This window comes from Berghia stephanieae, chromosome 7, assembly GCF_034508935.2.
Source record: "Berghia stephanieae isolate SIO BIC M18660-M18661 chromosome 7, UCSD_Bste_1.3, whole genome shotgun sequence".
NCBI lineage: Eukaryota > Metazoa > Mollusca > Gastropoda > Nudibranchia > Aeolidiidae > Berghia > Berghia stephanieae.
In genome coordinates, this window is record NC_088366.1 from 60,163,525 (window position 1) to 60,190,343 (window position 26,819).

The 26,819-nt window shown below is 40.3% G+C and overlaps 2 protein-coding genes and 1 long non-coding RNA gene across 4 annotated transcripts in view; 2 read left to right on the forward strand and 1 right to left on the reverse strand.

Moving 5' to 3' along the window:
- LOC144977593 (uncharacterized) overlaps positions 1–25,082 on the reverse strand; it is a 109,280-nt gene extending 84,198 nt beyond the window's left edge. Inside the window, exon 1 of one of the 2 annotated variants that reach the window (XM_078922973.1) lies at positions 24,937–25,082. The gene's annotated coding sequence lies outside the window, so the exon portion shown is untranslated. The remainder of the gene's footprint in view (positions 1–24,936) is intronic. The other variant, XM_078922972.1, reaches the window with a different exon arrangement.
- Positions 16,816–20,796, forward strand: LOC144977581 (uncharacterized). The gene is made up of 2 exons (XR_013646341.1): positions 16,816–20,181; positions 20,252–20,796. It is a non-coding gene; the product is annotated as an uncharacterized LOC144977581 (long non-coding RNA).
- A 1,343-nt stretch (positions 25,083–26,425) lies between the features above and the next one.
- LOC144977582 (exosome complex exonuclease RRP44-like) overlaps positions 26,426–26,819 on the forward strand; it is a 29,748-nt gene continuing 29,354 nt past the window's right edge. The window contains exon 1 of the mRNA XM_078922955.1: positions 26,426–26,744. Coding sequence (XP_078779081.1) covers positions 26,731–26,744 — 14 coding nt within the window. The 5' untranslated portion in view covers positions 26,426–26,730. The remainder of the gene's footprint in view (positions 26,745–26,819) is intronic.

The window sequence follows — 26,819 nt, forward strand, 5'->3', positions numbered from 1 at the left end:
GCCTGTATGGTCGTCTGTGTCGTTTAGTGTATGGCAAAGGGGGGTGGGTGCAATTAATTAAGTGGGATGGGTGGTGATTGGTGGAAGATAGGCAACCGAAGCAACGAATCGCTGGGGAAGTAGTAGGCTATGGCGCGAGACCGTAGGACCGTGGTCCTTGCAAGGACCGCCCCGCACTAGTTGAAAGGTGATAAGAAGTGAGGACCGGCGCCGGTCTTCCCCTCTGGGACCGGTCTTCGGTTCACAGCTAAAAGACCGTCGGACCGCGGTCCAGACCGGTCTTCAGCGCGGCACTAGTAGTAGTAGTAGTAGTAGTAGTAGTAGTAGTAGTAGTAGTAGTAGTAGTAGTAGTAGTAGTAGTAGTAGTAGTAACAATAGTAGTAATAGTATTAGCAGTGGTAGTAATAATTTGTCTCTAGGGTCTATTCCAAGGGAAGACTTGAATTACCCAGGCGTTAGCCGCAGTGCAGCGTCACAAATTGGGCACAGCGCAACGGAGGTCGATTGAACTTGGTACAACAACAACTACTACTACTACTACTACTTCTACTACTACTACTACTACTACTACTACTACTACTACTACTACTACTACTACTACTACTACTACTACTACTATTACTACTACTTTCAATCTCAAATTTCAGAGATATTATTCTATGGATAAAACTTTACATTCCAGGTACATTACGTTCCCACTTGGGTTCATATCATCTCGTCCTGCATTCACTCCTCAGTGGTGTCCGCCTCTCATCATAGCCTAGGTATATATCCCATATTTAGTCCCTACTAATGTCAACCTCTGCAATGCCTTCCGTACTAAAGTCACAACAAGATCTTGAGAGCCTCAAAACTCTGGCCAAGGACCGTGACCAATGGAAACAACTAACATAATGGATGGAGAGAGCAGCTATACTTATCGACCATGACTGAATCACACAATTCTCATCAAGCGTCATTCGGACTGCGAAGCTTACTACTAAACTACTCATGTCAACCTTACATAGGGGTTCACTCCCTGCTGCAATCCACCTCACATTGTTCTGGATGTCTGTCTAAAAAAAGTGAGTACAATTCTCTCTTGTTTACTCCCCACTCGTGTCTACATCTTACAGTCCTCAGTTCACTCTTCACCGCTGTCATCAGCCCATAGTCCTAGGTTTACTCCCCACTGATGTCCACATCCCAGAGTCGTGGGTTTACTTTCCACTGGTTATAATCTTCTTCTTCTTCTAGGTTCCATGCCTGGTCCAGGCTTCGGATACTGCATGAATTATCTCTCTCCATTCCTCCCTGTCTCTTGCTTTTTCAAACAGCTCTTGGATTGTTAGGCTGGTGAAGCCCTTCAGTTGGTCTATGAGTGTTTTTCTTTGTCTCCCCGGGCGCGTTTACCAGGTATTTTTCCACAACTTGCCAGGTATTCATTCTTATCTTTCCTTACTATGTGTCCGAAAAAGGATAGTTGTCGATCCACTATTAAGGGCATTAGTTTCCTTTGTTGGTATGTTTGTTTTAGCACTTCTTCGTTCGTTTTGTGTGCAGTATACGATATTCTCTGCATCCTTCTCAAGCACCACATTTCAAAAGCTTCAATGTTCTTTTGTGTTTCTGCATTTGTAGTCCAGCTTTCGCATCCGTATAACAAGATTGGCCACACGTAGCACTTCAAGACTCAGAATCTAATCCCGAACGACATCTGTTTGTTTTTCAAAATGTTTCCCAGGTCCATGAAGGCCTGTTTGGCTTGAGCTATTCTTGCTCGTATGTCTCGGTTACATCTTCCATCTGTTGTCACTATTGAACCTAGGTATTTAAAACTTTCTACGTTGGTAAGTTGCTCGCCGTGAATCGTTATATTGCAGGTGTTGTTGTTTTCGGGGTTTTTCTGTATTACCATGCATTCCGTTTTGGTGATATTCACTTCCATTCCCTTGGCTTCACTATCTACTACCACTTTGTCAACAATCTTTTGAAGTTGGATTTCTGATGTTGCAATGAGTACCGTATCGTCTGCGTATCTTATATTATTTATGTTGTGACCTCCCACTTTTATTCCCTCCATATTATTTATGCCCTCATGATTGTTTCTTGGTATAGATTAAACAGATCTGGTGAGGCAACACATCCTTGACGGACTCCTTTCTTAATAGGAATGGAATTTCCTGTAGAGTTTCCGATTTTGATAGATGCCTGCTGGGTGTAGTATAATGTTTGCATGAGTCTGAGGTCTTTCTCATCAGCGCCAATGGAGTGCAGTTGTTTTAGTATTTCTTCGTGGCGTACTCTATCAAAAGCTTTTTTGTAGTCGACAAAACAGAGGTATAGTGGGGTCTGAACCTGTATAGCTCTTTCACTTAAAACACGGAGGAGGTATATTGCGTTCCTTGTCCCTCTGTCAGGTTGGAATCCATATTGTTCTTCTGCGATTTCGGGGTTAATCTTATTCCTTAGCCTGTTGATAATTATACGCAACAGTATTTTGTTGATGTGGCTTATTAAACTTATAGTTCTAAAATTTTCGCATCTGACTGCACCTGCTTTCTTTGGTATTGCTATGAAAATAGAGTTACAGAGATCTTCTGGAATTTTCCCAGTATTGTATATATTGTTGAATAATATGTGAAGTTCATCAATTGCTAGATCTCCTAGGCTTTTTAATACCTCTACAGATATTTCATGAGGGCCTGTTGCTTTACCATCCCTCATTCGTTCCATGGCATGTTCAATTTCCCTTTTGGTGATGTTTGGTCCGCTTAATGGTTCTTTGAATTTCAGTGGTGGTTCATTTCTATTTGGATCATTGTACAGTTCGCCTATGTATTCTACCCATCGGCTTTCTATATGTTGTTCTTCAAATAGCAGTTCCCCTTGTTTGTTTTGGATACAACTTCCTGCTGCTTTGCTTTTCCTTTTCCCTGATTGTTCTTTTATTCTTTGGTGAGCTTGTTGGGGGTTGGGTTTGTATTCTCTTTCGATTTCGCAGCATTTCCAGTCTAGATAGTTCTCGTGTGCCTCGATGCATTTGGATTTAATGTGGTTGTTCAATGTTTGGTATTCTGCAGACCCTCTGTTGCATTTTCGTCTTTCTTCAAATAGGTTTAGAATTTCATTTGTCATCCATTCCTTTTTGCTGTTTATTTGAGCTATTGGTAAATGCTTTTCTGGAGTTGCTTTGACACACTTTTGGAATATATCAAATTGTTTTTCACATTTTTCGTTATCAGGTTCACTTTGGCTTTGTATCATGAGTGCATTTTCAAATTCTTCTCTCATTTTTGTTTGTATGCCATTGTCTTTGCATAACCTGTAATCCCTCTTTATTCTACCAGCTGTTCTCTGAATAGTTTTAAACTTTATCCTTACTGTACAAACAACTGGGACATGGTCACTGTCTACATCGGCGCCTGGGTAGGTTTTGCAATTTAATATGCCATTTCTGAATCTTGATGATACTGCTATAAAGTCTATCTGGTTCCTTGCTCTGTCCCCTGGTGATTGCCATGTCCAGGTTCTTCTTGGGTGTTGTTGAAACCAGGTGTTTGAAATCATTAATTTATTTGTTCTACACCAATCTGCCCAGATGTTTCCTCGTTCATTTCTGTCTCCGAGTCCATGTGGTCCGATTATGTCACCATCTCTGCCTCTGCCAATCTTAGCATTTAGGTCCCCCATTACCATAAGGACTTCTTGTGATTTACACATTCGTTTTGCTTTGTCTAGTGAATGGTAAAACTCTGTCATATCTGCATCTGTCGCCTCTTCTGTTGGTGCATGAACTTGAATAATATTGATGTCAACTACAGGTCCTCTTAGCTTAACCAGCAAAACTCTGTCTGAGATTGCTACGTGCCCTTTGTAAAATTTGGTTGATTTTTGGTCTAAGATCATCCCTACTCCTTTTTGGAAAGAGGTTCCACCACTCCATATGATCTTATATGTCATGTTGTTTTCTTGTTTTGACATGGTTCCCTGCTCTTTCCATCTCATCTCTGCCAGGCCAAGAATATTTATTTGGAGCCGTTTCATTTCTTTCAGAATGTTGTTTAGTTTTCCTTTTTGGGCACAGGTCCTGACATTCCATGTCCCAATTTTGGTTTTGTCACATTTGTTAAATTTATTTCGCCTAGTAACTGGCTGACGGTTCGGTGTGACCTGACGAACATCACGCTCCCAACCGAGCGAGGCAGCAGTCTTCCGTGAAAACATGCTCCCCTTTACGCTGTCACGGTTTAACTTTTTGGACTTATTCATGCAGTTAACTCGGCAAAGTTACAAGAATGGTTTGCCATTGACTATTCTTGTCGCCCTCTGCAGTTGGCCAGCTTGACCTGTTACCGTTCGACACCACGAGGAGGTTGCAGTAGGGCTTGATGATGATCTATCTTTGCAGACTTGGCATCATCCATTTGTCGAACCTGGTTATAATAACCCCAATTTAAAATATGGCAGGAGGTGGGGGTGACTGCATTGACTCTATAACATAACATAACATCATAACATAACATAACATAACATAACATAACGATAATCAATAATATAGAGCTCACTTCCAAATTGATAAAATGCTCGTCGGCACTTCGAATTACAGATGGATCAGGCGCTCCACATACTCATGAACACACACACACACACACACACACACATTCACACACACATAAACACACACACACACACACACACACGTAAAGAGCCCAATTTAAAATATGGCAGGACGTGTGGGTGATCGCATTGATTGTATAACATAACATAACATAACAATAATCATTTATATAACATCCACTTCCAAAATGATAAAATGTTCGTTTATTAATTGACTGTGGTAGGACTGTAGTAATCATGATTTTTTTAAACCTCAAATGAGAGAAAAGTACTTGCTGTGGATGTTGATTTGTCTGTTAAGAATTCCAATCTAGTGTTCAAGCCTTGATAAAGAACTGAACAAGTGTTATGAAAGGTGCCAGACAAACATGGGTGTCAGTTTTCTGTTTCATGCCGGAATTCCGATATCGCGATATCTCGATGTCAAATACCTCCGGTTTCAGTGTTCTGATTAAAATAACCTAATAGCATCGGTAAAAATTCGAAAATTCACTATGTATTATAAGTTGGTTTTAAAATCAAATTAATTTCCTCATTGTGCCAATGTGTTTGCTGTGTAATAATTTAATAATGGTATAAAAACGGTGATGAAATAAGAGTAAAGTTTAGGCCGTATTTTCAGTAGGAAGATTTTCAGGTTTGGCAAAGTGTCGAGATTTTAGTTTCAGGTTTCAGCACTTCTTTCAGCTGGCACCTATGCAGACAAAGCAAGAAAAAAGGTCTGAAGTTCGATCCCCAGTCGAGGTTGACTGATTCTTTGGGATGTTTTTTTTTCTTGTATTTTTCTTTCTTGCTTTGTCTGGCACATTTCATAAACACTTGTTCAGTTCTTTATTTTTCACCGGTGCCTGCTCCTTAATTTCTTGATTTGAGATGTTCAAGACTTGATATATATGATTCTGATGTGTCGTTTTAATAAATTGTCCAGGCTTCCTTAACATATGCCGATGCTCAGATGAAGATTGATGACGTCAAGGCCAACGATGCTTTGACCGTCAGTCTCAGGGGTCTCAACCGATTGGCAAAGATACTCAAGAAAAAGAGAATGGACAACGTGTGAGTTTGTGGAGTTTTGTGCTTGATTTTTTTTTCTCCATTGCTTTTTTTTAAAGCAAGCCATTCTGGATAACTTAGTATAGATATAAATATACATAAGTTCATTTGTTATTTGATTTGATTTTTTCTATGACTGACGCTATTCAAGAAATAAGGAAGCTAAACATTAATATTATATTCAGGATCTCCCTCCAGGACAAAAAAAATATAAGCAAGATTTTTTTTGGTCTACAACAACCCATGACTTATACTATTCAAGCTATAATAAAGCTAAACATTTATTTTAGCAAGATTGTATTTTTTATTTTAAAAATGTTTGTACAACAGACCCTCAATCAAAGTATACAGATATTTGGGGGTGGGGTGGGGGGGGGGGGGCGGGGGATTCCAATGTTGTCCAAATTCTGAAGTTTTGTTCGAGATTGAGATTTGAAAAGTTGAATTTCAGTTTTAAAATGAGTGAAATTGTAGTTATTTCATTCAGAAATGCCAATTGAACTACAGAGTGAAAATTTAACGAGCAGGCACTGGTGTGAGATCTGTGTAGGTGTGTTTGAAACAGTGTCAGAAAAAGCAGAAAGAAAAGTACAAGAAAAGAATCATCCTAAAAAAATATCAGCCTGGTTACTAGGAGGTCTGAGATTCAATCCTCAGTAAGGCTGGTTGATTTTTATTTTTGATTATTTTTTCTTGCATATTTCTTTTCGCTTTGTCTAACACTGTCTAAAATACCTATAAAAACATAAAATTAATCAGCATTAAATCAGTTGTTACTACATATACACAATATGCGTCGACTTCGAAGTGGGTGTCATGGACGAATGGTTTAGTCGTCTGCCCTGGAAGTTTTACCTGAATCGACGTTGCGGGTTCAAATCCTGGTTCCGCCACTTTTTTTATTTATTTTTATTTTTACATTCCGTCTTCTTTTTACAGAAAGGTGCAAGGGATAAATGTCCCATCCATCCTCCCCCCACCTCTTTTTTTTTGAACTTTCTCTCTCTCTCTCTCTCTCTCTCTCTCTCTCTCTCTCTCTCTCTCTCTCTCTTAGTTCCTTTCTAGTTTCTAGCAAATTGTCATGTTCGTCCCCATTTCTATCTCAAAAAGTGTCTAAAAAGAATAAATAATTAAAAAGCAAACAAACACAAATATTCAGAGAGCGACCAAATGGTCAGATAGAGGAGAAAAAACAACAACAATATTTTAAAAAGAAATAAAAACAATTTAAGAAATCCATGCTCAGAAACGGAACATAAGGTCAAACAAAAAGGAGAAAAGAATAGACACGCACAAAAAAAAGGTGGGGGGAGGATGGATGGGACATTTATTTATCCCTTGCAACGTTCTGTAAAAAGAAGACGGAATGTAAAAAAAAAAAAAAAAAAGTGGCGGAACCAGGATTCGAACCCACAACGTCGATTCTGGTAAAACTTCCAGGGCAGACGGCTAAACCATTCTGCCATGACAACCACTTCGAAGTCGACGCATATTGTGTATATGTAGTAACAACTGATTTAATATTGGTTAATTTTATGTTTTTATAGATATTTTATTAACTTTCATTATTTCTATGTGCATTCGCAAACATTCCATATTCTGGAATGTGGATAATTGTTTAAAAGAGCGGAGTTTCAAATATGTGTCTGGGGAAAACGAAATTTGGTTATCCACAGACAGGTGACTGGGGATAACGAATTTTCATTATCCCCAGACAGGTGTCTGGGGATAATAATCACAGCGACATACTAACAAGAACAGAGGCAGACAGAGGATCTTCCGCTCCCCTCACTCCCTCTTTACTTTACTCTCTCTCTCTCTCTCTCTCTCTCGCACACACACACACACACACGCATACCTCCTCAGTAATATATTGAGACTATCTTAGCATGAAAATCGAGATATCATGATGTCGGAATTTAGGATTAGGACAAGGACAACTATACTGAAAGGACAATCATATGGAATCTTCAGGCAACGCTAGTGGGGGGCAACAAAAAATAGAGAAAATTTACACCAAAATAACAGCAGGGGCATTATTATATGGCAAGATCTACCTTTTTAGAGAGTGATTGTGAATTCTGGGTCCAAAAAAAATATTTAATGATTATTATTATCAGCAGTGAATAAGAGTAGCCAAGAAACGGAAAGGATGAGTAGTTAGATATTCTAAAAACTGACCTTATAGTGATTGATTCAGGATGATTTCTTTAGAAGCTGGATTAATGAATGTACATGTAAAATGATGATGAAGATGAAGGTGAACAATTAGATGAAGGGGAAAGGAGATGTAAAATATCAACAAAGGGAGGTAATCTGCGGAGGATGATCCCAAGAAAAGGATGAATACCAAAATATCTACTAAGGGATACAATAGTCGGATTTTTAATAAGGGGCGCACCTTTGTCTTCTTTTTCTCAGCTGTTCACAATGTACAGCTGCAAAAATTTGTATGAACCTCTGTATCATTTTGTCCTAGTAAAATATATTTTTTCACGAATTTTAAAACAATAGGAAAGAATTTCACTTATTACAGCTATATTAAAATCGATAACTAGTAAGTATTGGAATCTAAATATGATTATAGTGTCAAAATATGATTTTCCGCTTATCCATTTTGAAAGAATTTGTTAAAATGGAATGTTCGGTTAATTGAAACTTATATGATGTTCGTACAGAATCCAAATATGAAGGAACGACAGACATGTTTACATTTTATAACAAGAAATATACGTTATTGATGAATACAAATGAAAGTGAACATTACGCGCTTCCAACATTATTTTGATTTCAAATTTTTGAGAAATAGCTTGTTCTTTATGCCAAAGAGGATTACATGAATTTAATGTAGACCAGTCAAAAGTAGAAATTTATCAATTTATGGTACAATGTTTCCACAAATATGTGCTTGTGTTCAACAACAATAACATGCAAAACTGAGGGTTGATTGTGAAATTCCAATTCCATAGCTGTCCTCTTAAATTAATGACTTATCGATAGATAAAAGTGGACTTCTTTTCGCAGCCTTACGAGAGAGGAACCGATAGAGATTCCGTATCATATCGTATTGTTTAAGAGCTTATAGGTTTAAAAGAAAACTTAAAATGCTGTGTGAAACGTTCATGCATAGATACAATTTTTCAAAGTTAAATATAAACGTTCATTGTTAATTTGACAATTTTGAGTATTTAATCACTAGTTCAAATGAGTTAACGCTAGAGATTCATATCAGTCTTCGGTAATTGTGACGTGATGTAAATAAAAAGCAATAAATTACAAAGTCAAAATGGGATGCAAACTACATTAGTTGTTACTTTATAACAGTTAATGTGTGTTGCTTTTATTCGGAAAATAGTATGATATGAACTCATAACCACTAGCCGGAACTACCGTGTCACAAGATTATTTTGAAAAACGATGAATTCATCTTACTTTGTGGTGCAAAAATGTTTACATTTTTAGCAGAGTAAAATCTCTAATTTTATGACAGGGGTTTTAAAGTAGATTTTTATAGGTCGTGAAGAATAAATCTTTTTTGTGATATGGCATCACAATACGGGCCAAAATGTTTATTCAGTTAATAGAAATTGATTCGGAGGTTGACACAAAGTTTTACAACTTTTGATAGAAGGACATCTGAGAAAAACTAGAAAAACATGCGCCATTCATAAAAAATCTGACTACTATACTATAGTTCATTCCTTACAGTCAATGTGTAGCATCAGAATCAGATCCATAGTTCCCTTCCATGTAGTCAAGAGTTAATTAATAGAGTTACTTCTCAGATCATTGAGACAAAACTATATATTCAGACTACTAGTACAATCCTTTCAGTCAATGGATCCATAATTCCCTCCCATAGTCACAGAGATAATTAGAGTGATTGAGTTGGGTGAGTGTAACTGTTGTAACAGTAACATCTCAGACTCAGATCATTTTGATCAATGAGGCAAAACTATACATTCAGAGTATTAGAGAGGTGGGCCTTTGGCCTACCAACCTCCGCTGAACGTCCAACTCGCCTTGAGCACCCCCTCGTGGATCTTTACCTTGCAGTTGGTGAGGGGGCTTGAGGCACACGGGAGGGCAAAGGTGTAAATCCCGGTCGACCGTCACGAGACCATCCCGGGTATCGAGCCAACGAGCCACATGAGCTGCTCGCCCCGGTGTGTGACTAAATTTGATCCAAACCCGGTGCCCGAATAGCAGCCCTATCCCGGGCGCCACACTATTGTCCTTATGTCGAGTCCCAACCAGTCCCGTCAATGGCGAAGCGGTCTGCCGCCTAGCCAAATAATACCGCGTTCGTGTCGCCCGGGTCGTCGGCACGTCCGAGAAAAAAGCGAACGTCCCATGCATCAATCGATTCGCGGCCTGCCGATTGGAAAATGCGACGGCGGGGATGGCGAACTGACGCGTATATTGTCCCTGAACGTCGAGAGCCAGAGTATGGCAAAAAATGAGCTTTTATCAAAGCTATTGGCCGTTCATTGCGTTGATATCCTCCTTTTACAGGAGACCCACCTTTATTCAGGCGCGCAATCTTCCCGATTCCAGATCCCAGGCTATACGGTGGTCCAACGCGAGGACACTTCGAGGCTCAAAGGAGGGGTTAGCGTTTACGCTAAAGAGCCATCGAAGGTAAGGGTCATTGAGAGCGTAACGGACAGCAATGGGGTGAACCGAATTTCCGTGGAAGTAGGTGGACTGTGTTTGCATAATATTTACAAACCACCTAGAGCGACTTGGACTACACCACCGGTACCGGTGGTCAGCCATCCTTCCATCTGTCTGGGAGACTTTAATAGCCACCATCACGAATGGGGCTACCGAGACTGCAACGAGGCAGGAAGACAACTCCGCTCATGGATGGACTGTAATGATCTACACCTAGTGTACGATCCTACAGCCAAGGGTACCTTCCGGGGTACCCGCCATAAGAAGGAGTACACTCCAGACCTCACCCTCGTAACGAAAAGCGCGAACGGTGAACCGCTGCAGGTGAAGCGGACAGTCCTCGGGGACTTTCCGCATAGCCAGCACAGGCCGGTTCTTGTCACAGCTGGGGTGACAATACCGAGGGTGCAGTCTCTCCCACTTTGCAGATGGAATTTCAGGAAGGCTGACTGGGAGGAATTCAGTTCCTATATCGAGCAGGTCTGCCCTGCCATTCCTCCCAAGTCCAAGAATATAACCAGATTTAGTAGGCTACTGGTTAAGAGCGCTCAACGCTCTATTCCACGGGGCAAGCGGAAATTCTACACCCCTTGCTGGACAGCAGAGTCGGAAGAGCTGTACCGAGAGTACCAGCAGACCCAGTCTCAGGACACAGCCGATAGACTACTCCAGTCTCTGGCAGAGGGAAGGAAGCAACGGTGGCAGGAGACCGTGGAAAGTCTCGACTTTACACACTCCAGCCGCCACGCTTGGCGTTTGATAAAGAAATTGGACCCAGATCGGAATTTCGCGAAGGCTGCACCGGAATGCGAGGCAGACACAATTGCCAAGAATATTAAGAACCGTAGTAAGCGGGTCCCTAATCAGGCTTTTGAGCGCGGTGTCCGCAAGGCGTACCGAACGATTTTGGACTCGCTACCTGCGGAGGAGTCGGACTGGACGGCCCCGTTCAGTCCCCGAGAAGTGGGTGCAGCCATTAGCGAAGTAAAGAACGGCAAAGCAGCAGGGATAGATGGTGTATATCCCGATATGGTGACGCATCTGGGCCCCAGGGCACGGGCCTGGCTAGCAGAGGCAATGTCGGACGTCCTTGCAAAAGGAAAGCTTCCACAAGTGTGGAAGCACGCGAAGATAGTTGCCATCCTGAAGCCAGGGAAGCCGGCGAAGGAGGCAGACAGTTACAGACCCATATCGCTGCTGAGCTGTCTTTACAAATTGTTGGAGCGTGTTCTATTAAACCGATGGGGGCCGGTCCTAGACGCTGCCCTGCCACCAGAGCAGGCAGGCTTCAGGGAAGGGAGGTGCACCACGGAGCAGGTCATTGCCCTTACAGAGCATATTGAGCACGGGTTCGAGAGAAAACAGCAAACAGGTGCTGTGTTTATAGACCTATCAGCGGCGTACGATACGGTCTGGTGCGATGGGTTAATGCTCAAACTTGCAAAAATCATAAGGTGCAAAAAGACCTTGAAGTTGTTCTCTTCGATCTTAGGGGAAAGGCAATTCCACGTCGCGCTGGGAGACGTCACGAGCAAAGTAAGGAAATTGAAGAATGGGGTCCCTCAGGGGTCGGTACTTGCGCCAATGTTGTTTAACGTTTACATTAGCGATATGCCGAACACTTCCTCCCTGAGGCTGGGATACGCAGACGACTGGGCACTCGTTACTCAGAGTAAAGTGTGGACCCGTCTCGAGAGCGTACTCAGCGAGGACGTCACCAGACTCAAATCCTACTTTGACAAGTGGTACCTGAAGATGAACACTTCAAAAACCGTGGCCACTGCATTTCACTTATGCAGTGGTTGGCACACCCGTAAACTGAATGTCCTAGTCGGGGACCAGCCACTCCCATATGAGCCGCGTCCAAAATATTTAGGGGTGACGTTGGATCGCAGCCTTACCTATCGGGCTCATCTCGAAGGGGTTGCCCGGAAGATAGAGAAGCGGAATAGTCTTCTGAGGAAGCTGGCGGGATCGACTTGGGGCGCTAGCCAAGCGCTCCTGAGAACATCCGCCCTGGCACTATGCTATTCCACCGCGGAGTATTGCGCTCCAGTGTGGGGTAGAAGCAGAAACGTTGAGAAGGTGGATGTAAAACTTCGCAAGTCGATGCACATAGTGTCGGGAACGCTAGCAACAACCCCTAGAGAATGGGGCCCGGTAATGGCAGCGATCCAGCCCCCCGATGTCCGGAGAGAGACCATTACGGGAAACTGGCTGAGTAAGATCAAAGAGAGAGGGAATGGGGATACCCCTCTCATGCGCATAATGAACGGTGCCCCCGTTTCGAGCCGAAATAAGTCCCGGCAACCCTTGTACGCAGAATCCCTGACTACGGACAGAGCTGCACATACGAGATGGAAGTCGGTTTGGACGAATTCAATCCCTCGTGGGGCGGGGACCTACACTCCTCTAAGCTTGGTGAGAAGTTGCCAGGCTTTGATACCAGTAAGAGGAGACACTGGGTAGCTGCGAATCGGCTTCGGTCGAGGAGCTGCCTAACGGCCGGTGCGTTACATCAGTGGGGTCTAACTTCCTGTCCTTTATGTCCACGCTGTGGACAAGAACCCGAAACGGCAGAGCATCTAGTCGAAAGATGTGTTGTGACGATGCTACCAGGCGGGTTCGCGACGGTGCACGAATGCGGACCGGACTTTGCTGATTGGGTCGATCGTCATAACATAATAGTGTGAACCATAAGAAGCTGCTGCCTTGAGCATGCATTCACGTAAAATATAAAGATTTCAAAAAAAAAACCTACCTCTGTTTCAAAAACTAGCATCTTTCAACTTTCTAAGAAACATTTTGATTTTTCAGAACTTTAGTTCGTTAAAAAATACCGGCCAATCTGACCCGTTGAGTCGAATGAAAACGAAATTTTGTTGTTTACACAGTTCAAAGGAAATGCCGTAAATAAGCTTTCATGGACTTCCTGTGTTGTTTTTACAGTGTCACGTGACCGTTTTGAGAAATTTGTCGTCTGCTACAAATAATTAGACCGGTAGGGGGTAGACATTTTCGTTGGAGCAGAGAAAAAGTGAGTATTATTTCTTGTACTTGTAGAGAGGCCTAGGGTCCACCAGCAGTCAAGTTGAATGAATGAAAGAAAAAAAGCCTTTTTTATCCGCCGCCACCACCACCCTGAAAGAGTGGAGGGGGGGGGGGGGGTGCATGCCGACGAGAGGGAGACGTGTCGCTTGGTGACCTTGGTGACGTAGAGCATCTCAAGGATGCTGGCAGTTGCAGTTGCAGGTGTTCTTAACCCCTTAACAGCGAAGCTAATTTTTTGCTTTTAGATAATAGTTTGCTTTTATCTTTATTATTGTTAACGGGGAATACAGCGTTTCCACCAAGAGAGCAGTCAGACTATCGCAACTCGGACTTCAATTGTCTATAATCGTTTTGCCGTTACTTGTCTTTTGATGATAGAAGACTTGGTGTTAGGTCAAAGATCGAATTTCGCCGCTAAAAGGTTGCATTGCTACTGGATTTGCTCTTCCCCCCCCCCCCCCCAACTTTTTTTTTCTTCTTTTTTTTCACCTTAGTATTGTTGATTGCTATTTCCATTTTTATAATTAGCAAGTGCCGTAGGAGTCTCACAGGATGCAGTAGTACTGCAATTAACCCTTTGCCAGTGACACTGATTTTTTAATATTTTCAAATAATAGTCTTCATTTATATTATTTTTTAACGCAGAAAAAAAAAAGTTTCCACCATAAGAGAAGTAAGAATATTGATAAAAAGCGCTTTGAGCACGTTGGGTGGATATTGCCCTCTATAAAAGCTCAAATTTTAAAATTGTAATTTGTTTTTTGTCTTTTGATGAAAACGGTAAGATTTTATTTTTGGTCCAAGTAAGATTGATATTCGCCTTTAAAAGGTTAAGTTGTTTTGTTTTTTCAGGTTTTTTAATTTTGTTTTTCAAATGCGGATACGCTGCTTCTTCCTTTTTTTTTCCTCAACTGGCAAGCTATCGCTATCCCCCCATCCCCCCGCCCACCTCTCTCTCTCTCTCTCTCTCTCTCTCTCTCTCTCTCTCTCTCTTGTCATAGTTTTATCCCTTCCCCTTCCCATCTCAATGTAAACTGAAAATGTTCTGCTGTTTGCAGATACATGTATGATTGTTTTGTTTTCTCTCTCTCTCTCACTAGGCTAGGATTAAAAACCAAGACATCAGGTAATGGATGTCTAATGCCAAAGTATAGATTCTCTCTTTGGCCAATTTAGTCACGCATGTGGCAGCCCAGCTATTTATTATGTTCTGCCTATAACACACAATAAGTGGGATTTTGGGGGTGGGTACGAAAGAAACCAAGGTCATAAGTAACCGTGCACAAGAGCTGTATAGGGAATTGGTTTCTGGGGGTCTTGCAAATACCAAATATTTTATGGAAAGCTCTTTCGAACTCCAAGACGTCTGGTTTGTTTTGCTATCTTGGAACAAACGAAACAGAGATGTCTTGATGTGTGACCTAGTTGTCTGATATTGTGACCTGGATGTAAGGTTTTGTGACCTAGATGTATCCTTTTGTGTGTGCAAGCCAGGCGGGTAAGTACAGCGATAGCTTGCCAGTTGAGGAAAAAAAAAAAGGAAGAAGCAGCGTATCCGCATTTGAAAAATAAAACAAAAAAACCTGAAAAAAAAAACAAAACAACTTAATCTTTTAAAGGCGATTATCAATCTTACTTGGACCAAAAATAAAATCTTACCGTTTTCATCAAAAGAAAAAAAACAAATTACAATTTAAAAACTTGAGCTTTTATATAGAGCAATATCCACCCAACGTGCTAAAAGCGCTTTTTATCAATATTCTTACTGCTCTTACTCTGATGGTGGAAACGTTTTTTTTTTCTGCGTTAAAAAATAATATAAAATGAAGACTATTATTTGAAAACATAAAAATCAGTGTCATTGGCAAAGGGTTAATTGCAGTACTCCTGTATCCTGTGAGACACCTACGGCACTTGCTAATCATAAAAAAGGAAATAGCAGCAATCAACAATACTAAGGTAAAAAAAAAAAGGTGGGGGGGGGGGGGGGGGGGGGAAGCAAACCCAGTAGCAATGCAACCTTTTAGCGGCGAAATTCGATCTTTGACCTAACACCAAATCTTCTATCATCAAAAGACAAGTAACGGCAAAACGATTAGACAATTGAAGTCGATAGTCTGACTGCTCTCTTGGTGGAAACGCTGTATTCCCTGTTAACAATAATAAAGATAAAAGCAAACTATTATCTAAATGCAAAAAAATAGCTTCGCTGTTAAGGGGTTAAGAACACCTGCAACTGCCAGTAACCTTGAGATGCTCTACGTCACCAAGCGACACGTCTCCCTTTCGTCGGTATGCATGCACCCCCCCCCCCCCCTTCACTCTTTCAAGGTGGTGGTGGCGGCGGATAAAAAAAGGCCTTTTTTCTTTCATTCCATCAACTTGACTGCTGGTGGACCCTAGACCTCTCTACAAGTACAAGAAATAATACTCACTTTTTATCTGCTCCAACAAAAAGTTCTACCCCCTACCGGTCTAATTATTTGTAGCAGACGACAAATTTCTCAGAATGGTCACGTGACACTGTAAAAACAACACAGGAAGTCCATGAAAGCTTATTTATGGCATTTCCTTTGAACCGTGTAAACAACAAAATTTCGTTTTCATTCGACTCAACGGGTCAGATTGGCCGGTATTTTTTAACGAACTAAAGTTCTGAAAAATCAAAATGTTTCTTAGAAAGTTGGAAGATGCTAAGTGGCTACCCGTACTTAAGGACGGGTAGACTGGCAGGCTAGACGTCATTAAGTACGGGGAGCATAGGAGTCTAGCCGTACTTATTCTGGGGCCTTGACCCCTGGTCGTGTCAAAGGTCACATCCGGTAAGTCGACCGTGGTGGGCCGTGGCGCCAACCCATGATTGTTTTCTCCCGATTTACGAGCATCATCAATTTCAATACGTAGTATTTCAATAATGGCCATCGCTATTGGTGACAATTTTTCATCTTATCAACAATTGCCAAAATGCAGTTAAGCAATTGGAGACTGAGACTGACACCATTTTTATTCGTCAGGATTCTGTAAAGGTAAGAATTTGTCTTTTCTTCTTTTCTTTTAAAAAAATTCTCAGTCAAGGCTAGGACTAGGACAGTAAAAAGTATTCGAGCGGTGGCGATATTTATGATGAGATATAATATGAATGAATGAGAATGTAATTGTTTTGTAATATCAACACGCCTTACTGACTGGCGCGTGTGTCTTGTGTTCTGCATTCCAATGTGATCTTTATATGGATTAATCCTTAGATGATTTTATTTCTAGAGTACTACTTGTGTAACTGTAACTGTAACAACTGGGCTGGTGACTGGTGGGCAGTTTAGTGAGCAGCAGCAGTGGTAATGGAACTCAAATTGTGATCCCCTCGCCCAGAAGTATAAATTGTTACTGCAAATTGCCGAGCACGTTGGTGGTGGGGGGGGGGGGGGAGGCAGTAACTCTAAAATTGTGGGAGTTGGTAAACGTCCAGTTTTTGGCATTCCAGCATTAAGCTAATTAGTGGCTGTGACCCGATTTTTAGAACTTTGGAGTTGGATTGAAATGCCTCATGATGATGATATTGATAATGACAATGACATTGTGTCACATAGTCTGTAGATATACAGTATTGTCAAATAATGAAAAACAATAGGGTATTATTATCATTATTAATATTACTTTTTTTTCAATTTATTTATTATTATTATCATTATTATGATTATTATTATTGTTTTTAAATTATTAACTTAAGCAATGGCATTGGTATGTGCCATTTTCACTGCAGTGAATTTAATTAATTTTTTTTTTTCGACAGCCAACAGGAAAGAATTCAGTTGACCGTACTGGTGTCCTGACAATCAAGAAAGATAGCTGGCTCAAGATGTCTTGTGGCAATCTTATCAATCAGCAAACCATCATCTGTGCCAGCAGAGCAGAGTATCTGCAAGCACTTTTTGAAACTGGTTAGTATTGTTTTCAAATCTTCATAGCGTCCTTACATTTTTATTGGTGATCAATGAAGTACACTCGAGCACGGAAATTTCGAACAAGTTGGGACCACGCCTATTTGTTCGAGATTTTCGTTGTTTTCCAAATTTGAGGATTTTAGGGAGGTAAATGAAAATGTGGGTGGTCTTGATAAAATTCTTATGATTATAATTCTCCGTTATTATGAACTCTGTCGAGAGTTGATAGTGAGACTATTCAATTTCCTTTTCTCGGCCAGTTCAACACAATTCGCGAAAAAAAAAATTCAATGGACCACAAGGGAATGTCCAGTTTGTTTGAGATTTTCGTTTTGCCAATACTAATGTAATAGAGGGTTTAAAACTGGGCATTGAACCAAGTTTGAGATTTGCATGCTCGGGTGTAAATGCTCATTTTTCTTAATGAAATTGACAAAGGATTATTTGAATTGAGTTACTACTGCATTTATGAACTTAAGAGTTTGTTGCCAAGAGTTTTGGCCTGTGGATGTAAAACCAATGAAATTTCAACTGTGTTGGTGAGAACGATGACCAGTTTAAAAAAATTGGTATGTGAATGATAAATTCATTTTATGACAATGATTTTAATTTTATAGCCATGTCTAAAATTGCTAATGAAAAGTCTCTTTTATTTCCATTTTTCAAACCAGAACAAGATCAACCCTCTTTGTGGAACTACAGAAACAACAGTCGCAAACAAGTGGTGTTGACTTTTTTCCTGGAGGCGAAAGAAAATTTTTCTCCTAGGAGTTTGCGAAAGAAAATTATTGCTTTTTATTCTGAGCTAGATCTATTATCACCATTCAGCTGTTTTCTTGTCTAAAATAGATTTGATTTTGCAGTTCAAGTTGATTACATACTTATCTCACAAGCAGAAGCCTATTTTAAAAATTGAAAAAATGAGGGTAGTGCGTCAAATCATATTTTGCGAAATCATATTTCGAGAATTTTTAATATATCAAGGAATCAACTGATAAGTAATCTGGTAAATAATTAGTTTTTCTGATTACAATGATGAATTCGTAAGGTATAATAAACTCTGACCATAAAATGAAAGAGTACGGAAATATTTTAATTTTTCAGCATTTATTTTCTTAGGGAATGGGTTAGCGAATCATTTATACATTTTTTAGACAGATCAATCTACTCAATTTTCGTCATTTCTTGTCCTATGACGCTCATTATTTTGAAAATTTTATGGATCAGCTTATGTCGAATTAGTGCTTTCTCAAATTTCCGTTTTATTTCATTTTCTGATTTTCTAACAATCATACATGTCATTTTCCTTTAGATTGTTTTCAAATATATTCAGAATCTTTTTTGTGTGTTTTGCATCATGACGGAAGTATTTTGGGGGAAATTTAAATATGTAAGATTTTTTAATTTTAAAAATTGATTTTTTTTCCTGCCGATAAGCGCCACAATTTCAGTCGAATTAAAAAACATATTCTAAAGAATTTCTTTTCAAGACCAGTGGTAAACTCTTCCATCATTATCTAGTTATTTATGTAATATACATTGTGTGTAAATTTGAAAGAAATTTATACGCTGGTTTTTGGTTCATCTATGTTAGCAATTTTAGTTTTAGGGTTTTACATCTAATTTTAGCCTATAGGGTGCCTCTTTAAAATGTAAAAAAATATATTAAAGATGTTTTTTTTTTTTTTTTTTTTTTTTTTTTTGGGGGGGGGGGGGGGATTTTTTGTGTGTTTAACATCAATCACATTATTAGTTTATGAGATTAACTATAAATCATAATTGACCACCAAATTATTTTTAAACAAATGAAAAATGGATGTCAACAACAACAAAAAATTCTAAGTGGTATGGGTTAGCGAATCAATTATATATTTTTTTTCAGAATTTGATCAATTTACAAAATTCGACTATTTACTTGTTCCATATATATTGATTATACTTTGGAATTTTGATGGACGTTGTCTGAAAAATTAGCTTGTTTATCAAATTAAAGAAAGATTTTGTTTTTTCTCAAAATTCCATTTTGCATCATTTTCTGATTTTCTAACATTCTTCATTCATATCTGGATTATTTTCCATCAGATTGTCTTCAAATTTGTCAGAATCTTTCGTATGATGGGTTTTGCATCATGATGGCTTTGACTTTGGGCTAAACTAAAATTTAGTCGTTTGAATTTTTAAATTGGATTTTTTTCCTGTCGTTTCATGAGTGCCATATTTTCAATCGTAATCGAAAAAACAATTCCTTAATAAATTTTTCAAGTCTTGCTAAACCTTTACATCATGATGTTGCTCTTGCTGTAGGAAACATTGTGTGTAAATTTGGAAGGTATCCGTTGGGTTTTGGTGCATCACTGTAGGAATTTATTTTTTGGGGGTGAGAGAATGAGTAAAGAGCCTTTTACAAGAAATCACTCGAACCCAGGACCTTCCGATATGAAAGCAAGTGTCATACCATAAGACCACATTGCTGCACATTTAATTTTTTTTTATGGTGTGTGTTCGTCATCAAATTAGACCTCCTACCACCTAAAAACAACAGGGGAATACCAATATTGGCATTGCAATAAACAAAACGGATTTTTGACTATAGGTCCCCCTTTTAAGGTGAAATATTTCCTAGCTCAGATGGTTTGTTTAAGCGGACTAGTGCGTTCCACTGTGGAATTCTTTTTTTTTTCATAAAATTGTATTCACTGTCAGTGGTGACATATAATTTTACTGCCTAGTTTTGATTTCCATTACACACTATCCCTACCACTACCGCCAGTGCTTTTACAGACTGAGTCCCTATCATCAGGGCTATTACGCACTGAGTCCCTACCACGAGCGCAATTAGCCATTGAGTCCCTACCACGTTGTAGGCCTACCATCATTTAGCCACTGAGTCCCTACCACCAGTGATTTTGTAGCCACTGAGTCCCTCTCAGTGTTATTAGCCACTGAGTCCCTACCACCAGTGATTTTGTAGACATTGAGTCCCTACCATCAGTGTTATTAGCCACTGAGTCCCTACCACCAGTGATTTTGTAGACATTGAGTCCCTACCATCAGTGTTATTAGCCACTGAGTCCTTACCACCAGTGATTTTGTAGACATTGAGTCCCTCCAGTGTTATTAGCCACTGAGTCCCTACCACCAGTGATTTGTAGACATTGAGTCCCTACCATCAGTGCTATTAGCCACTGAGTCCCTACCACCAGTGATTTTGTAGACATTGAGTCCCTACCACCAGTGTTATTAGCCAGTAAGTCCCTACCACCAGCGCTATTAGCCACTGAGTCCCTACCACCAATGTTATTAACCATTGAGTCTATACCACCAGTGCTATTTGCCATTGAGTCCCTACCACCAGCACTATTGGTCACTGAGCCCCTACCACCAGTGTTAATTAGCCTTTGATCCCTACCATCAGCCATTGAGTCCCTACCACTAGTGCTATCAGTCATTGAGTCCCTACCACCAGTGCTTTTAGTTTTAGACATTGAGTCCCACCACTAGAACTATCAGACATTGAGTCCCTAACTAGAGCTATCAGTATCAGCCATTGAGTTCCTGCCTGCGACCAGTGCTATTAGACATTGCGTCCCTACCACCAGTACAATTAGTTACTGAGTCCCTACCACCAGTGCTATCCAGCCATAGAGACCCTACCACCAGTGCTATTAGCCACCGAGTCCCCACCACCAGCGCAATTAGCATGAGTCCCTACACCCATTAGTCATTGAGTCCCTTCCACCAGTGCTATTTGCCATTGAGTCCCTACCACCAGTGCTATTAGCCACTGAGTCCCTACCACCAGTGCAATTAGCCACTGAGTCCCTACAACCAGCGCTATTAGTATTAGCCACTGAGTCCCTACCACCAGTGCTATTAGCCATTGAGCCCCTACCACCAGTGCTATTAGCCATTGAGCCCCTACCACCAGTGCTTTTAGCAACTGAGTCCCTACCACTAGTGCTATCCAGCCATAGAGACCCTACCACCTGTGCTATTAGCCACTGAGTCCCTACCACCAGTGCTATCCAGCCATAGAGACCCTACTACCAGTGTTATGAGCCAGTGAGTCCCTACCACCAGTGCTATTAGCCACTGAGTCCCTCCCACTACCACCAGCGCTATTACTATTATTTCTATTAGCCATTGTCATTGAGTCCCTACCACCAGTACTATGTGCCATTGAGTCCTTACCACCAGCGCTATTAGCCTTTGAGCCCCTACCACAGCGCTATTAGCCATTGAGTCCCTACCACCAGTGCTATCCAGCCACTGAGTCCCTACCACCAGTGCTATGTGCCACTGAGTCCCTACCACCAGTGCTATGTGCCACTGGGTCCTTACCACCAGCGCTATTGGCCTTTGAGCCCCTACCACCAGCGCTACCCAGCCATCAGGGGTGAGAATGACTGGTCACTAAAAAGGAGGAAATTTTTCATCGTGAAGATCATGACCCATCCATGCGACCATAACCTATAAATTTGAATTTCACTAAAAATTTTACTGAGATGCGATCCAAGATTTATCTCAGCAATTTCTGATACAACTCGGTGGAATTTCAAAAGTTGAAAGTGTAATTACAACATTTGGTGGTTGTAGTAGGGACGATGATGTGGTGGTGGTTGTAGTAATAGCGGTGGTAGGGATGATGTGGTAGTGATTGTAGTAGTAGTGGTCGTATGGATGATTGTGTGGTGGTGGTTGTGGTAGCTGTGGTAGGAATGGTGATGTGGTGGTAGGGATGATGTTGTGGTGGTTGTAGTAGTAGTGGTGGTATGGATGATGATGAGGTGATGGTTGTAGTAGTGGTAGTAGGGTTGATGATGTGGTGGTGGTTGTAGCAGTAGAGGTGGTAGTGATGATGGTGTGGTGGTGGTTGCAGTAGTAGTGATGGTAGGGATGATGGTGTGATGGAGGTGGTAATATTAGTGGTGGTAGGGATGATGGTGTGGTGGTGGTTGAAGTAGTGGTAGTAGGGTTGATGATGTGGTGGTGGTTGTAGTAGTAGATAATGTGATGGTAGTTGTGGTAGTGGTGCTAGGGATGATGGTGTGGTGGTGGTAGGGGTGATCTGGTAGTGGTGGTGGTAGGGATGATGAAGTGGTGGTGATTGTAGTAGTAGTGGTCTTAGAGATGATGTGATGGTGGTTGTAGTAGTAGTGGTGGTGGGGATGATGATATTGTGGTGGTTGTAGTAGTGGTAGTAGGGTTGCTGATGTGGTGGTAGCTGTAGTAGTAGTGATGGTAGGGATGATGTGGTGCTATTTGTAGTAGTAGTGGTGGTAGGGATGATGATGTGGTAGTGATTGTAATAGTAGTGGCGGTAGAGATGTTGATGTAGTGGTTTTGGCGAGTGTTTTTTTTTTTATTCAGTGATGATAATAATAATAGCAATGTGTCAAAAAGGAGGAAAATTTCTCGGTCTATCGATCAAACACAAGCAACGTGTAAAAATAACAGGAACATAGTTTTGTATTAGTATTATGTAATATATTACATTTACTAGTATAAATCCATTCTTATCATTAGATATAAATTTACTTTTTGTAAACATTTAATGAATTTGTCCTTTCCACATGTTGTTATTCAAATAAAAGGCCAGAAAGTATTGTTTTGTTTCGATTTTTACTTTATAAAGCAGGCTACAGTATCTTTGTTACCGAAACCTAGTAGTTATTCAGCATATAAATACAACCCAAGAATCTCTCAAATTGCCAAAGGCATAAAGAAAAAAGATTAAACTAAGCCAATCACCATTGCTTTATTCTAATACTGTATATGATCTCTATATACCAGATGATTTAATGGATGGTTGCGAAAGAAAGAAAGAGAGAGAGAGAGAGAGAGAGAGGGGGGGGGGGAGAGGAGAGTATTCTCTGCCAATATAACATTTTGAATTCTATATCAAAAACAGGGGGGAAAAGGAAACGAGAAATAGAAAGGAAAAGGGGGGGGGGGTGAAGAGAGAGAAAGAGAGAGAGAGAGAGAGAGAGAGAGAGAGAGAGAGAGAGAGAGAGAGAGGGGAGAGGAGAGTATTCTCTGCCAATATAACATTTTGAATTCTATATCAAAAACAGGGAAAGGAACGAGAAATAGAAAGGAAAAGGGGGGGGGAGGAAGAGAGAGAGAGAGAGAGAGAGAGAGAGAGAGAGAGAGAAGAGAAGAAAAGAGAGAGAGAGAGAGAGAGAAAGAGAGAGAGAGAGGAGAGAGATTAAAAAGGCAATAAGTACCTACAACAGAGAAACAAATCCAGACCCATTTGTCCCTCCCCTTCCCCTTCCACAATCAACTAACTAATCAAAGAACACTACTGGTCTTCTGTGTCAATTGTGACATCTGGTGTCATACTGTCTGGCCCAACGTCATAAAAACGGGACTGTCACCAAATTTCACAAGACTGAGCACAGGTGTCAAAATATGACATAAGACATAATGGTGATTTTGTGGGTTTGAGGAAAATGTTTGACACGGCAAATTTGAAAAAGGAGGAAATGTGATGGGATGGGCGGAGATAAACTACCATTTAGTTTTTAGGCGGAAGATTCTCAGCCCTGAGCCATAGAGCCCCTTCCACCAGTGCCAGTGCTATCCAGCCACTGAGTCCCTACCACCAGTGCTATCCAGCCACTGAGTCCCTACCACCAGTGCTATCCAGCCACTGAGTCCCTACCACCAGTGCTATTACCCATTTGAGATAGAACTAAATTGACGTCACTCAGTTCTTTATTATCGTTTTTAGCCATTTTTTAAATGATTAGTTCTCATTGATTGTATCAAGACAAAACTATAAAAGGTTGAGGTTACACATCGATTAGTAGAGTGGTATTATCACGGAGATCAGTTTTCCCAAATAATTCCATGTGATGGGGAAAAAACATCCGGTTAAAAAAGGTTTTGACGAAATATGCAGTGAAGACATGCGAAGGCAAAATATGCCACCGCACATAATAAATAATCTACCAATCCTTAAGTACGGCTAACTAAGCAATCTACACGACATATCATTAAGTACGGCTAGCCAGCCAGTCTGACTGTCATTAAGTACGGCTAGACTGGTAGGCTAGACGTACTTAAGTACGCCTAGACTGGCAGGCTAGCCGTCATTAAGTACGGCTAGCCTTTTCCTTTTGAAACAGAGGTAGGTTTTTAAAAAAAATCTTTATATTTTACGTGAATGCATGCTCAAGGCGAGTTGGACGTGCAGTGGAGGTTGGTAGGCCAAAGGCCCACCTCTCTAGCAACTGTTGTTAGTATTGTTAGTAGTAGAAAGGACTGTTCAAGTTCCGAGTTGTGAAGTTGACGTGACGAGCAAAGGGCCCTCTAGACTTATACACTAGACTAATACAATAAAGTCAATATTTATCAGTTAACCATATAGAAAAATAAGATATAAATATAAAGCCACAAGCCATAATAAAATAAGAAACAAATCCGAATCAGGATGTCAGTCTGACCACCATGACCATATTATAAAAAAATATTATATCTGAATCTGTGCGACTCGACACAGCAAAAGGACGACAACGGGTCTATCTATCGTCTGCAGGAACTACAGCCAGATGCTAATTCTAAACATTTCTTAAATAATAATTATTACGCAACTATTATTGGTACTTACCACTTTTCCAAGATTCTGGTTCGATAAATTAACCATAGATCTATCTAGTTTTTAAAAGCAATTGAAAGCAGATTCAGATTCGTACTTTCGATTTAAAAAAAATGAAAACAAACCCAATCACTCAATTTGTAAGAGGGCGTCATAAAAAATAGTTCATACTTTCCAGTAAAATTGTTGATAGTTCACTACTTTTATATATTTTCATATCATTCAAGATATAAGAAATATTATTTAAAACATATGGTCGCCAATTAACCAATTTCTTATAAAGTACCGAAATTATAAGAACAGAATCAATTATTGCCCATTCAAGGAAATTGTACCAAGGCAGAAAAGTAGTAGTTTTGCTTGAAATCGTTATCCAACCAATGGCCCCCACAAGCGGGGACTGAAGATTCCACATGCCAATCCTTTCAGTATAGTAATCCTTGGTATGGGAATAAACTAAAAAAGGCTCCAATTTTTTTTTTCTCCGCGGTAAAACATATCTAAAAATTGACTTGAACCATTTCGAATCAAATTTTTTTTTTTTTTTGTAAACCAGGGGTGCCAATTTAGCAGATTTTCTGCCAATTGTCCTTTTTCTTGGCAGAATTTGAAGTCGTCTGGCAGAGAAAAATCGGTTTGGCAGTTTGGCAGATATTTGGCAGATTTTATTTTCCGATGCCTAGGAATGAATGTATAGGTTTTCCATGGCAATTTTTATGTATTAGTGATTTATTTTAAACTTGGGAACTGAAAAAAAATGTTATGACATCAGCCTTGCGAATTTTTTGTTTAACAAAACTGATGAGTTTTCAAAGGGTGTACTCAAAGACACCTGTAAACCTGTGTAGATGTCCTTGGAGGTACTATAAATTGTACGGTTTGGCAGATTTTTGTGGTTTTTGGCAGATTTTTAAAATCTATTTGGCAGAATTCCTGAAATAAATCTGGCAATCCTGTTGTAAACCTACTTTCTCTTTAATCCAACAAGATATGAAGTGAGTAGAAAAGTGCCAGAAGACAATAGAGAATAAAAATTTTTTTCGCGGCGGTGGTGGGGTTTGAACCTGCGACCTTATTGGTACGACAACTCCGCCTGGCAGGTGAGAGCGTGGCTCTACCGTGTGAGCTATCCACGAACACAAAATATTCGTTTCAAACCCAAAGTCATTTCTAGATCCCTCTCTCACCCACTTCTTGAGATCGCCGATTCGTTCACCACCATCGCGAAATAATTTTGACCAGCAGTTAAGCTTAATAGCCAATATTCTCATCACAAACATATAACATAGAAACGATTGAGACATTGAGTATGCTCCGGTGTATGGGGTGAATTTTTAATTCAGAAAAGTGAGTGGAGCAGGCACTTATGTTGGTAACAACAAGATATGAAGTGAGTAGAAAAGTGCCAGAAGACAATAGAGAATAAAAATTTTTTTCGCGGCGGTGGTGGGGTTTGAACCTGCGACCTTATTGGTACGACAACTCCGCCTGGCAGGTGAGAGCGTGGCTCTACCGTGTGAGCTATCCACGAACACAAAATATTCGTTTCAAACCCAAAGTCATTTCTAGATCCCTCTCTCACCCACTTCTTGAGATCGCCGATTCGTTCACCACCATCGCGAAATAATTTTGACCAGCAGTTAAGCTTAATAGCCAATATTCTCATCACAAACATATAACATAGAAACGATTGAGACATTGAGTATGCTCCGGTGTATGGGGTGAATTTCTCTTTAATCCAGTTTCCTTCCGTCCCGGTCCCTGAGCAGTCTTCCATCAAGAAAGTAAAAACATGGTTAACTGATCATGATGAAAACAAGGTTGGTAGAAAAAAAAAAGCTAATTTGTTTGAATAAATGAAACTTTAATTACTCCAATTAGTATTAGTAGTAATA